Below are 13,289 nucleotides of genomic sequence, written 5' to 3' on the forward strand. Positions count from 1 at the left end.
TCCAAAACAGTGCCACCCCCGTCCACAGGTTGTGTGTGGTATTGCAGCTCTGTTGCATTCACCTCAATACCAGACACAATCCGTGGACGGGGGTGGCGTGGTCCTTGGATGAAAGCAGACAGGCCTTTTAAATCCTGAACAACTCCTTTAACAACTCACTGGGCCTCGATGACCTGCTGCTCCCTCCAGTGTATACTGCACATCAAAATTCAGAGGAATACAACTTATTATAGAAAAATTATCTAGAAACACCATAAAACTCGACACAAACAGTAAGTAAATCTGTTAAATTAATAACGCCTAGTAAAGTAATAAAAAGTTACAAAGCGTCTGACATTCGACGGCAACACAAACGGAACATCTTACCGAGGACACTACTCGGTGTTGGGGCTCGTTCACACGACCGTTGCCCCTCTGTGCCCGCTGTGCACCGACCATGGGCAGCCGCATGCAGATCACGGACCCATTCACTTGAACGGGTCCGCGATCTGTCCGTTCTGCAAAAAGATAGAGAGAGTTCTATCTTTTTGCGGTGCAGAAGAACGGAACCCCAGGAAGTACTCTGTGGGGGTTTCGTTCTGCACCGCATCTCCGGACTCATTCAAGTGGGGGGACAACGGTCATGAGAACTCATGCATACATTTGTTGACCCTCCCCCCGCGCAATACAAGGGGCACCGGCTGTGTGCACCCCGCATCACGGATGTGGACCCATTCACTTGAATGGGTCTGCAAACCCAGAGATGCGGTGCAGAAGCACAGATCGGAACCCCTACGGAAGCACTATGGAGTGCATGCACTACTTTTTTGCGATTCGGACCGCCAAATGCTAATCACGCACCTCATTTAAGTAAATGAGTCCGCGATCCGCATGCGGCTGCCCATGCATTGCAGCCCACAGCACAGGCCCGGCCAGTGCATGAGCCCTTAAGAGCATAAACAGTGAATTTAAGTTATAACCGTTTAGCGTTTCGGATACTGCAATCTGGAAGTGTTTTCATGGCGCAAAAGCACCTGCAGACCAAAGGGGTATTATAACGTGTAGCTTCCCCTTCTCCAGCCTGACCTCTTACTCCAGTCACACACAGAGCTGCACCATGTCATAGGTCCTTCATGCACCACAGTGAAGCACACGCCATATAGATGCTGAACCAGAAGATGCTTACAGGGAAGGGGAGGTCTGAGCCTTGAAGAAGCCAGAAGAACTGTGAATGCAGCTCTGGATGTAAAGGAATGTAATGAAGTCGGATGATCTGCACACATCCTGAACTTGCTGTACAGATGGCAGATCAGCGCGTTCAGAGGTGGAGGTGACCGTTATAGCAATACCTGCATAGTGTGTAAGACTAGAGAGATATAGACATTAATACATAAAATATTTTAGGGGATTTCACTCAAACACGTTAAATTAATATCTAAAACATAAAATGTTACATAAAAATCCTACACATGAACTGCGCAGGTGGCGGCGCTGACGCTGTACGTGCGGCCAGAGGATAACCACTGAGTTTACCACTTTATGGGAAATTCCACCATAAATTTTCCTCAGCCTGGAACGTCATAATTTGTAAATCTCCGGACAGCACCGCGGCCTAAGTGATGGGAACTGGCGAGGGTCTCTGCTGTCGGACACGGCGTTCAGGTCATTTAAGGTGGATTTGCCCTTTAAAGAGTAGCCGTCAGCAGGATAAACTCTGTAAAACCAGACGTACTCCCTGGTAGGGTTGATGCAGATTTTAAAGTGATACCCATCTTGTGAAAATACCGTAGGTTGTAACGTTCCAGGGGACACACACATTCTTTATGCGAAAGGGTAGGTCCATGCACGGCGGGGCCTGGCGTCCACAGCTTCCAGGACTGCACACACCCGTCCATGCACTGAAGCCTTCATTTGCATAAATAGGAGTTTTTATTTTCTCAGGAACGCTGAAAGACGGGCATCATTATCAGCAGGATCAACTCTACCAGGGAGTATGCCTGCTTTAATGGGACTGATCCTGCTGACGGTGCACTGGCCTTACCTGTAAGGAGCCTCCAAGGAATTGTCCGCCTTATACTATTGATGACCTATCGGCAGGATAGATCATCCATATCAGAATGGCGGGGGTCCCAGTCTGACCCCGCCGATCAGATATTGATGACCAGTCCTGAGGATAGTAAAAAGCGGACAACCCCTTTAAAGTACTTTATGGAAATGCTCCAGTATTAGATAAGTTATGATCATTAAAGTAACTCTCCAAACTAAACTGATGCAGTGGGTTGTGCTGGGGGCGGGGCATGACACCGAGTGCTCTAACTTCCTGTGTCAGGCTCTGCCCCTTTGGACATATTGTCCATACAGTAACAGGGAGTCTCACAGCAGCGCTGGACATTAAGTGCTTTTTGTAGATCTTTTTCTTAAAAATAGAAACTTTTGCAAACAAGAAGAAACGTTGTATCAGCGGAGAGGATGATCCAGGCAGAAGCGGGCAGAACGGCGCCAATCTTGTGGCGAGCGTCAACCAGGCAGTGTGGCTTATGGAAACAGTATTAAAAAAATAATCTGGTCCTGAAGCAGGAAACCAATCTGGATTTCCCGCTTGCAGTCGCCTGGTCCAGTACAAGCCCGTTTTCAAAGTCCGCAGTTTTTCTGACCTGCGCGGCCATGTTGCTTCCGAGGCAACTAAAAATTGTACATCAGAGTTTTATGTATAAAAAAGAAAAAACATTAAGACGACCACTCTACAAAAAGGATGACCCCCGACACAGGCTAGGTCAAAGGTCAGGAGGTTATGGTGGATAAGTTGCTGCATATATTATTGGGGGTCATCAGTCTGTATTGGGGGATCTCAGCTGGATAGTGTCCCCAGCAATAATCTGACGTTTGTAACATCGGCTCCTTTAAGTACTGCCGTATTCTGTGTCGGTGGCACAGGAGGAGTTTAGGATTCCTGAGGTACAACCTCCATCATCTTCTGCAACAAGATGGTTGTGGAATCTGTAGGGACACAGAAGACAGATTCATCAGTCTGAAGATGGCCGACGACTGCCACAAACATATACCCAGATTCAGCCCAGTCTTCTCCCGGGAATGGTCTTTGACTTTGTGTTATATGTCAGTGAATAGATTTTTAGGTTCATATCCAGGGGTTGAAACCTGTACAGACACAGCTACGATGGGACTGGTACACCAACAAGCTGCTGATTTGCTTCTATACAACTGTAACAGAACTTCAGTTGTGAAAAACGTTAGGCCTGGTTGGGATTTTCAGCCTCTGGATGTGAAGAGTGTTCTCATTCGCTGACAGCAAGCAGTGATCTTGAGAAGGTACAGAACTGAAGCCCAATGGATCAAATTGAAGAGCAATCCCCGACAGTTTTTGGAGTAAATTGTACTAACAAAGTTGCAGATTATGATGTAAGCAACAAACTGCAATATTGACGCAAATCTACGCTAAAGCAGAGGTTCAGGCCACTTTTTAGATCGTCCCAAACGCGCCAGTTTTTATTATTAAGAAACATGCGCCTCGGGGCAAATTTTTTCCAACATTTTTCTCTGTAGACTGGAATGTGGGTCAAAGTATTTTAGAAAGTCCTTTGGCAGCTGCAAAACTCATGTTCCCTGTGCCTGAGAGGACAAGATGGCGCGATCATTACTGCTATGTAAAGTCCGAGAGAAGACGACGTCTGCCCCACAGAGTTCTACACTGGATACTTACATATAGACCGCTGTACCCAATCAGGCTTATTCTGCCACCAGACCCCGAAGTAGTAAACAGGGACCCCCGATAAGATGATGACAAAACCGATCGCACACTCAATGGGCGTCATATAAAACGACACAACAATGAGGAAGACACAGGCGAGGATGAAGAAGGTGGGGAGTGAGAGATTCAGCTGCAATGGGAAGAAAAGAGCACATTAGTCTGATCATGTGACCTACAAAAATATGCACAGGGAACGTCAAAAATCAGGCTAAAATTATACTCCAGAGCTGCACTCACTATTCTGCTGGTGCAGTCACTGTGTACATACATTACTTATCCTGTACTGATCCTGAGTTACATCCTGTATTATACTCCAGAGCTGCACTCACTATTCTGCTGGTGCAGTCACTGTGTACATACATTACTTATCCTGTACTGATCCTGAGTTACATCCTGTATTATACTCCAGAGCTGCACTCACTATTCTGCTGGTGCAGTCACTGTGTACATACATTACTGATCCTGAGTTACATCCTGTATTATACTCCAGAGCTGCACTCACTATTCTGCTGGTGCAGTCACTGTGTACATACATTACTTATCCTGTACTGATCCTGAGTTACATCCTGTATTATACTCCAGAGCTGCACTCACTATTCTGCTGGTGCAGTCACTGTGTACATACATTACTGATCCTGAGTTACATCCTGTATTATACTCCAGAGCTGCACTCACTATTCTGCTGGTGCAGTCACTGTGTACATACATTACTTATCCTGTACTGATCCTGAGTTCCATCCTGTATTATACTCCAGAGCTGCACTCACTATTCTGCTGGTGCAGTCACTGTGTACATACATTACTTATCCTGTACTGATCCTGAGTTCCATCCTGTATTATACTCCAGAGCTGCACTCACTATTCTGCTGGTGCAGTCACTGTGTACATACATTACTTATCCTGTACTGATCCTGAGTTACATCCTGTATTATACTCCAGAGCTGCACTCACTATTCTGCTGGTGCAGTCACTGTGTACATACATTACTTATCCTGTACTGATCCTGAGTTACATCCTGTATTATACTCCAGAGCTGCACTCACTATTCTGCTGGTGCAGTCACTGTGTACATACATTACTTATCCTGTACTGATCCTGAGTTACATCCTGTATTATACTCCAGAGCTGCACTCACTATTCTGCTGGTGCAGTCACTGTGTACATACATTACTTATCCTGTACTGATCCTGAGTTACATCCTGTATTATACTACTGAGCTGCACTCACTATGTACATACATTACTTATCCTGTATTCTACTCCAGAGCTGCGCTCCCTATATATATTACTTCTTCTGCTGGTATTATTCCCATCTCCCCGCTCAGTGTTTCCAGGCCTCATGCTGTGTGTGAACGGTCTCCTTCCTCAGCAGGTGAACTTCTCCAGGAAGCTTTTTAACAATGAGCTGCAGTCTGTCCAGGAGCTGCGCTCCCGCCTCCTCCTCGGCGATTGTCTGAACTAATCCATAACATCCACACGGGGCGGCAGGAAAAGTGGACTCTTAAATTGGATCCAGCAGAGATGAAAGGAGCGCAGCGAGTCCTGTGCGCTCAGACCAAAGCATTGTACCTGTCTGCCGCCTCCGGGGCCACTTTACTCTTCAGCTTAGGGGCCACACTACCTGAATTCTGACCTTTACAGCCATATTAATAACTTTAATAGGCAAGAGCCAAAATAACTCCCTAAATGTCCCGCTTGTATAATAGCCGTATCACCCGGCGTGCTATTTTGGGACTTGCTAACCACACTCCCTATAACACCGCTAGATCAGGGAGCTGCTATTTATAGTACGCAGGGGAGTAGTCCAAAAAAATAATAATCAGGGCGGCTGATGAATGTGACACGGCTTCCCTGCCAGCGCATGCTGCGCCATAGACTACAGACCGCTATAACGGGCAGCCCGCATTCTGCTGACAGGCCGTAGAATGGAAAGTTCTGCAACTTTCTGACACTGACATTTATGTTTAACTCCCTGCCATTTTTAATATCTCTGCTTGCTGGCAGCAAATGGGAACATTCTTGTTCACACCCAGCAGCTGAAACCTATTGTGTTCTAATACTTCTCACAGCTGAGAGTTTGTTACAATTGTATCCAGTCTAGACAATCCTCTAGAAGCCAAAAACATCAGCAGCCCAAACGTCTCCTGTCCCGATTGTTAGGGCTCATGCACACAAACGTATTTTTTGTAAATTCCATATTTTTTTGTGGCCAATTATGCGGAACCAGTCATTTCAATGGTGCCGCTTAAACCCCCCAGAAATGACTCCGTGTGCGTTCCGTATCCGTATGTCCGCAAGCCAATTCCGCAAAAAAATTAAAATAAATAGAACATGTCCTATTCTTGTCTGTTTTGTGGACAGGGACAGGCAGTTACAATGGATCCGCAAAAAATAAATAAATAAATAAACAACCCCAGACATCACACGGATGTCATCCTTTTTTGCAGATCCGTGTAAATGCATCAATCCAGGATGTTTATACCAGAGGAATGTCTACACTGCAAACAAGTGGAACAAATCTTCAGAAATATGAGGTCTGGGCAATTTTTAGCCAGGAATGTAAAAAGTAATGTTTCATTTTACCCAAAGCAAGCAGAGATCTTGAAAGGGTGAAAGGAAAGAAACAGTCACGGAAATAAAAGTTGAACCCTTTTTAAGGGATTCCCTAGTACAAGGGTTAGGAACTACAACTCCCAGCATGCTCCATTCACTTCTGTGTGAGTACAGGTGAACACGAGTGCATGGTGGGAGTTGTAGTTTTCACCTAATCCTTGCTTCTTTGTGACGCAGGGGAGAGTTTAATCTGGTGACTTCTTTCTGAAGCAGAGCCCACGGGTAGAAGGCTCTGTGATCTCTTAGCTCTCTGACGGGCGGCGTCCTTTGTGCCGCTTATCTCGTTAAGTGGTACAATCAGGCGCTGTCACCACGCGGTTCGACGCCGCGGATGTAAAACCTGCCTCCCGGCCACCAGTATGGTCTGCAGCAGGAGGATGAATTCCAGAGGTTTAACATGATTTTATTGGCTTCACTTCATCCTTTATAGATGTAATTGCACAGACGCCGTCAGGTCCTTACAAGCTGTGCCCCCCCCATTAGTCGCTGACTACCAGACACACAGCCTCGGGTTACTACAACAGGAGGGCCAGGGCTTTGCCTGCTACAAGTACAGACACATGTACTACTTCCTCACCATTCTTTGCAGTTCAATCTGCTGCTGGGAAAGCTGGGTGACATCCATCATTACAGTTCTCATGAGAGCGGGGCATTACCATTTAGGGTACATCTGTGCTGTGGCGTCCGGGAAAGCTGGGTGACATGCACTGCGGCCTCCGTTACAGCTCCCCCCCCTCCCCCGACAGCGTTTGCCACTATGGTCACTAACAGCCCCCAATGGCAAATCTATGAGAATGGGAGATAAACAGCTGTGCGGCCCTGTAAGCGCACGGAGTTCTGGGCGCCCAGCTCCTGGAATCACGGATCGCTAATCTACCGCGGACACAAAGACCGTAAAGGGCCCCCACCATTCAGCTATGTACCAGCAATGGTTACTGGTGGCGGCTCAGCAGCTCCTTACCTTGATGGGTCTCTCCAGTTCTGGCTTCTTGTATCTCAGCCACATCATCCCAACGATCGCCAGCGCCACGCACAGCCAGTTAAAGAAGCTGAAGAAATTGATAACCGAAAAGATGTCGTTGGAGAAGGCGTAGAGCAGCGTCATGGCGCACTGCGAAGAGAAGGAGGAAGAGAATGAGGATCATTGCACAGCATATGCTGGTGCCGTATGAATAGGATTCCAGCACGACAGTGCAGACCGACACGTAGATAGAACAGCATGGGGGGGGGGTGTCTTGGAGAAGGAATGTAATGCTATATAAGAACAAGGGTTATGTGCCTTTCAGGGTCCATGGAAAGCTGGTAACACGCGAAGTCATACATGTTCATATGCATCACGTATGACGAGTTTGTTTGTTACATGAACAGCAGCCTAGTCGCAACAAATAACGACGACATCTGTACAGGCTGCCAGGCAAGAACTGCTTCATTCACTGAAAGCAAGCAGAGATCCTCCACAGTACTTCTGAGGCCTCTGACCGGCTGCAGCCCTCAATAGAAAGGACACTGTTTTTACGACTAAAATAAGGCGCGACTACATAAATAGGACGGAAATTAGGCGCTAAAGTCAGAAAACTTTTGAACAAGTCTTAAAACTAATAGTCGCAAGAGGCGCAAACACCTCCAAAACAGGCACAAAAACAGAGGGTGAAGGAGACTTAAAAAAATAAGACAGAAACAGGCTTTTTACTCATGAGAAAAGGCGGCGATGCTTTAGTAAATGAGCCCCACAGAGTCTATCAGAATGTTGTATTACAATGCTCCAGTGGGCCCCTTTAAGGTGGTCTCACTCTACGTCCCAGTCCCTATAGGAGAGGGCGGTGGGCCGTTAGTCTGGCATTAAAAGACAATAATAAGAAGCTGAATCCTCAGGCGTCTGCGGGCGCGTACCGTGAAGATGAGCGAAGGCATGGGGGTCAGCAGTCTGGGGTGGATCATTGACAGGAGAGACGGGAGATGTCCTTCTCTGGACCCCACAAAGAACAACCTGGGGGAGAAAAAAACATTTAATATTTAAAAAAATATATATACCTATCATCTTAAGGGTAAGAGGCATCAGTTTATTTTACAAAAAGTGAGAAAATCCATCACCATTTATCATGTGAAGGCGCCGGACTGTTCACGGTGCCCTAATAAAGCAAATTTTTCCTGCTTGCGGGTCAATGGGTCCGGCAGCGCGAGGCCCAGCAGTCCTCATATGCGAGCCGCAGGCTTTCATCTACCTTTTGTAGGCACAATAAACACATAATTGCATTTGATTTTTGCAGCTGCTGCTTGGAATTGAGTGGAAACCAGTATCCTTGTCTTGCCAGTATCCTCCTCTTACCAGTATCCTTGTCTTGCGGTATTCCAAAGCCATCTCCAAGCAGCTATACTGTTAACCCCTTTGTGTACCTGGACATAACTGTACATGTGAGGAGTGACAGATGACGCTGCCCACAGTGACTGGGAGCGGAGATAGATGCTGCGGTCCCTATTGAAGAGGACCTCTCACCGCCCCTGACACCTGTTTTAATAGCTCCATGCATTCCCCCTGTAATAACATTTCCGGAGCCTCTAGTCTTATGTCTTTTTATGTTGTACCATTCCTTTATTATTTACACTAGAAGTTATTAATGAATTGCTATTAGCTTTCAGTAAGGGTACAGAGGGGTGTTACCAGTTTGGGGGGGGGGGGGGGGTGTACCTGCACAGTCTGACAACTGGTAACACCCCTCTGTACCCTTACTGAAAGCTAATAGCAATTCATTAATAACTTCTAGTGCAAATAATAAAGGAATGGTACAACACAAAGACATAAGACTAGAGGCTCCGGAAATGTTATTACACGGGGAATGCATGGAGCTATTAAAATAGGAGCCAAGAAGTGTTATATACCCTAAAATGGTACCAATGAAAACAGCGCTCTGGAGAGGGATATAAAAAAGGGATGACTGCCAGAATAGGGCGACAACCCCCCCCCCCCCCCCAAAAAAAAATTGCAGTGACTTTTTCGAAGTAGTAAGACAAAAAAATCAAATAAAAAAAATACTTGAAATGTGATAGCGCTACAATCATACTGACCCGCAGAATAAGGGCGTCATGTCAATTTTAGTGCACAGTGATCATAATAAAAGTAAAGCCCAAAAAAAACACTATGGCAAAATTGTATTTATTTTTTTCAATTTCAGCCCATAAACAATTTTCTTCCGTTTTCTCCAGTACACAATATGGTAAATTCAATGATGCCGTTAAAAAATTTAACTTGTCCAGGAAAAACTCTTATGGTTAAGTGAATGGAAAAGTTAAGGAAGGTGAGGAGGAAAAAAACCAAAAAACTATTGGCGTTTAAATGGTGTTGCCGACTGCAGCATTACCACGTGCAGTAACAAAGGGGGTTTTCCCCCATACAAGTCGAACGCATCCAGCATGTGGACCCGACCCAAGACGTCCGTCCGGCTGTGGCGGTCCCAAGTTTTTTTTTTTATATCAAAGCCCCGGTAATTAGCTCGGTTACTCGCTCCCTTTGTCACGTTACATCAACCTACTCATCAGCCGTAAAGACACTCGACACAATGTGGTCAGTCTGGGGTCATTACCTGGAAGACGTAAACAGAGAGCCGTTCACAGAGCCGAAGCAGGACAACCCCACAAAGACGGGGATGATCCAGGCCATGACACCCAAGTGGTAGTTCCCGAAATCCTGAAGGGATAAAGGAAACAATGTATCCAAAGAGCAACTGTTACAAGAGCAAATAGCAGGCGGTCAGGAAAGCTGGGTGCTGACCAGTATGGCCTCCCTGACAGCTCCTGCAATCGTCACTCAGCTTTTCCAGGCTCCTAACCGGCAAATCTACCAAGTTATATAGTAATATGTGGAGGTGGATCATGTTATAAGGAGGCGCAAGTCTGAGGACCAGCCACACTCCACCTCACCCAGCTTTCCCAATTACAGATTTAACCAAGAAATGCCTGAACAGGATGAAAGGTTTCCTTGCCCACAGTTACATACCACGGCCACAGCCTCAGAGGTCAACATCTGCTCCGGCGTAAGCGTCGTGAAGTACGCCAGGTTGGTGAGGACGTAAACCAAGGTGACGATGGGCAGAGAAATGATGATCGCACGAGGTAGGTTCCTGTAAAGACAAGTCATTATATACAAAAGGTGGTCACAACCCTGCGCCCCTTTAAGGGTAAATTTAAAACGTATCGTCCCTTTAAGTCATATCTGTAAACTGGCAGAGACAGACACTCGCTGGTCTAAGCTGCGAGAGCCGTCCGGTCACTTACTTGTAAGGTTCTATCATTTCTTCTGTGACAAAGTTCAAATAATTCCTGCAGCAAGAAAAAAAACGAAAAGGAAATCATCAGCAAGAAGCCACTGCTACAGGATCAGGCAGCACTCATCCGGGATTCGCTGCTATGGGCTGTAAGTTACCGTCTACCTACCATCCTCCATAAGCAAAAAGTCCGCTGTATAATGCCAGGACCCATTGGCCAACATCCCGACTTGTGTTATCGAAGGCATGCTCTGGGCTCAGGTTGGTGACGTCTCCTGGAGAAAGATACGGATTAGAAGTATTAATAATAAGGAAGATGTAACAATGTATCACTGGGCAATGTTGTACAATGATAAGGGCTCCCTTATAGCTCTCACAGGGCCAGTCACCCAGCTTTCCCAAATTCATGAATGACCAATCTGATTAAAGGATCCCTATATAATGAGCCAGATCAAAAAGTGACAACTGCTCTGGGACCTGTACTGATGGTCCTATTGGTTGTCACTTATCTTTAACAGAACCACAGACCGTCCCTGGGAGGAAGAAAAGAAGAAAACTGCGGCTCCTGCAGATTCTTTATAATTAAACAGAAAATCCCCCAATTAATATCCGCTATACCCCTGGCTACAGGATGGCGGTAACAGGGATTTGCATAGTGATCCACATGTAAAACACATGACAGGCGAACAATCCAGCAACGGCTGCAGCCGGACGGTCCCGGAGCTGAAGCAGCTGACGGCAGCAGCCAGACGGTCACTTGTGCCTCATGACTCCAAAGTAACAGACCGGGACGGGGTCACACAAGGATTATACAATATAATTACATAGAAGGTGGATTGTGTGTGCAACTAAACACGGCCATACAATCACAGCCATACTGTACAAATGTAACCCTACACAGCAGAGTCTTGCAGACACAGATCTAACTAAACATTCCCATACAGACACTCTTTTCTAAAGTCTGCGTCCCCCCCCTATCCCTTGGTGGATGGACTTCTATAACTGTGTCCTCAGTCACACAATGGCTATTATTCTCAGATACACCAAGGAGCAGGAGAAAGGTTTTTCCTACACTAGAGGACTTTAGATGGGCCGAGGTGCAGCCAATTGTCTGGGAGAAGGCATTTACATGCAGCGATCTCCTCCACAGTACGAGGGCGAGCAGTCGCTATTGCCACCGTTCGTCCTCCTACACATTCGTGGTTTCTGGGCAGCCGATCGCTGTTTGAACTCCACCATCTGCTGCCCAGAAATGATCAATTAGGTGCCAGCACAAACAACCGTTTACGGGTCCATTCACATGTCCGTAGGGTATTGCGGATCCACAATACACCCGGCCGGCACCCCCATAGAACTGCCTATTCTTGTCCGCAATTGCCAAAGGCTGTCCGGGCATGCTGGGAGTTGTAGTTCTGCAACAGCTGGAGTCACATTGGTTGGGAAACAGTTATATGCCCATTTATTAACCCTTGTACAAAGGAAAAGTAAAGCAGTTGTCCATAGCAACCAAATTCCAGCTTTAATTTGTATAGTTCCATCACATACTACCGCATATTGCTTGGCTATGGTTCGGAATCAGCGAGCAATAGGCCCATTGTTCTTGAGAAGAACTCTAAATGATGGCTGACATCACATTCACATCATTCAATGTAAAGGGGATGAACACCGCCCAGAAGAGGTCGCAAGTCCTTACCATGTTAGGCCTCATGCACACGGCCGTTGTGCGGCTGTTCCGTGCAACATCCGTGCAGCGGGCCGGACCCATTCAAGTCTAGCAGGGTCCGATCATGCACCAGTATCAGCAACGGTCTCTTATGAATTTACCTGAAAGGGTATGGAGACTGAACGAGACCTCAGATGTAGCCGCTCTCTCCCAAAGACTACAGAATTATTTCAGAGAGAACCTCCCAGAGGACACACCGGTCCCAATTACTTGGGAGGCTCACAAGGCTTCCATAAGGGGAAGGGGGGGGGGAGAATTCAAAGGCCTCGGCTCCAAAATCAAGAAAGAACGCCAAAAAATTCTAAATTCCCTCTTAACCCAAATCTCCACCATTGAAATGATTCAGAAAAGATCTAAACCTGCTGGTGCACATACTGATCTGTTGACTCTACGTCAGCAACGCAAAGACCATCTGAATATTCAATATGCAAAGCACAATCAATATGCCGAATACAAATATTACACGTATGGGGACAGAGGCAATAAAATGAGGTCGCACCTTATTACGAAACAAACAGAATCCAGGTTTATACATTCCATTCAAACGGATACCGGATACAGGACACAGGGTTACGGAAACAAAAAGATATTGCACAAGAGTTTGTGGCCTTTTATTGACAATTATATAACTTACCTGGGGACACACCCCACAAGGGACACACCCCACAAGGGACTCGCCCAAAGCTGTGGTATTCGAGCAATTCCTGTTCCATTAGTGCAACCAATCACAGAGGACGAAATTTCGGAGACAGTGAAGTCCATGACACTGGGCAAGGCCCCGGGCCCTGACGGCCTAACAGTAGGCTATTCTAGAACATTCTCCCCAAATTAGCTGCTTGGTGCAATGCACTTCTAGCAGGAGATACACTCCCAAAACAAGCTTTAAACACCACAATAACCATTTTACCAAAAGAAGGGAAGGATCCCAATTTATGTGCCTCTTATCGTCC

General features: G+C 46.4%; 1 protein-coding gene across 2 annotated transcripts in view; it reads right to left on the bottom strand.

The window, feature by feature from the left end:
- Window positions 1–554: 554 nt before the first annotated feature.
- Window positions 555–13,289, bottom strand: part of SLC7A5 (solute carrier family 7 member 5) — a 33,620-nt gene continuing 20,885 nt past the window's right edge. For both annotated transcript variants that reach the window (XM_040409733.1, XM_040409732.1), the window contains exons 4-12: window positions 10,786–10,891; window positions 10,627–10,671; window positions 10,349–10,472; window positions 9,936–10,039; window positions 8,248–8,344; window positions 7,319–7,468; window positions 3,698–3,875; window positions 2,185–2,976; window positions 555–1,453 (exon numbers count right to left, since the gene is read on the bottom strand). In XM_040409733.1, the coding sequence (XP_040265667.1) occupies window positions 2,921–2,976; window positions 3,698–3,875; window positions 7,319–7,468; window positions 8,248–8,344; window positions 9,936–10,039; window positions 10,349–10,472; window positions 10,627–10,671; window positions 10,786–10,891 (860 nt within the window). In that variant the 3' untranslated portion in view covers window positions 555–1,453; window positions 2,185–2,920. The remainder of the gene's footprint in view (window positions 1,454–2,184; window positions 2,977–3,697; window positions 3,876–7,318; window positions 7,469–8,247; window positions 8,345–9,935; window positions 10,040–10,348; window positions 10,473–10,626; window positions 10,672–10,785; window positions 10,892–13,289) is intronic.

This window comes from Bufo bufo, chromosome 10, assembly GCF_905171765.1.
Source record: "Bufo bufo chromosome 10, aBufBuf1.1, whole genome shotgun sequence".
Classification (NCBI taxonomy): Eukaryota; Metazoa; Chordata; class Amphibia; order Anura; family Bufonidae; genus Bufo; species Bufo bufo.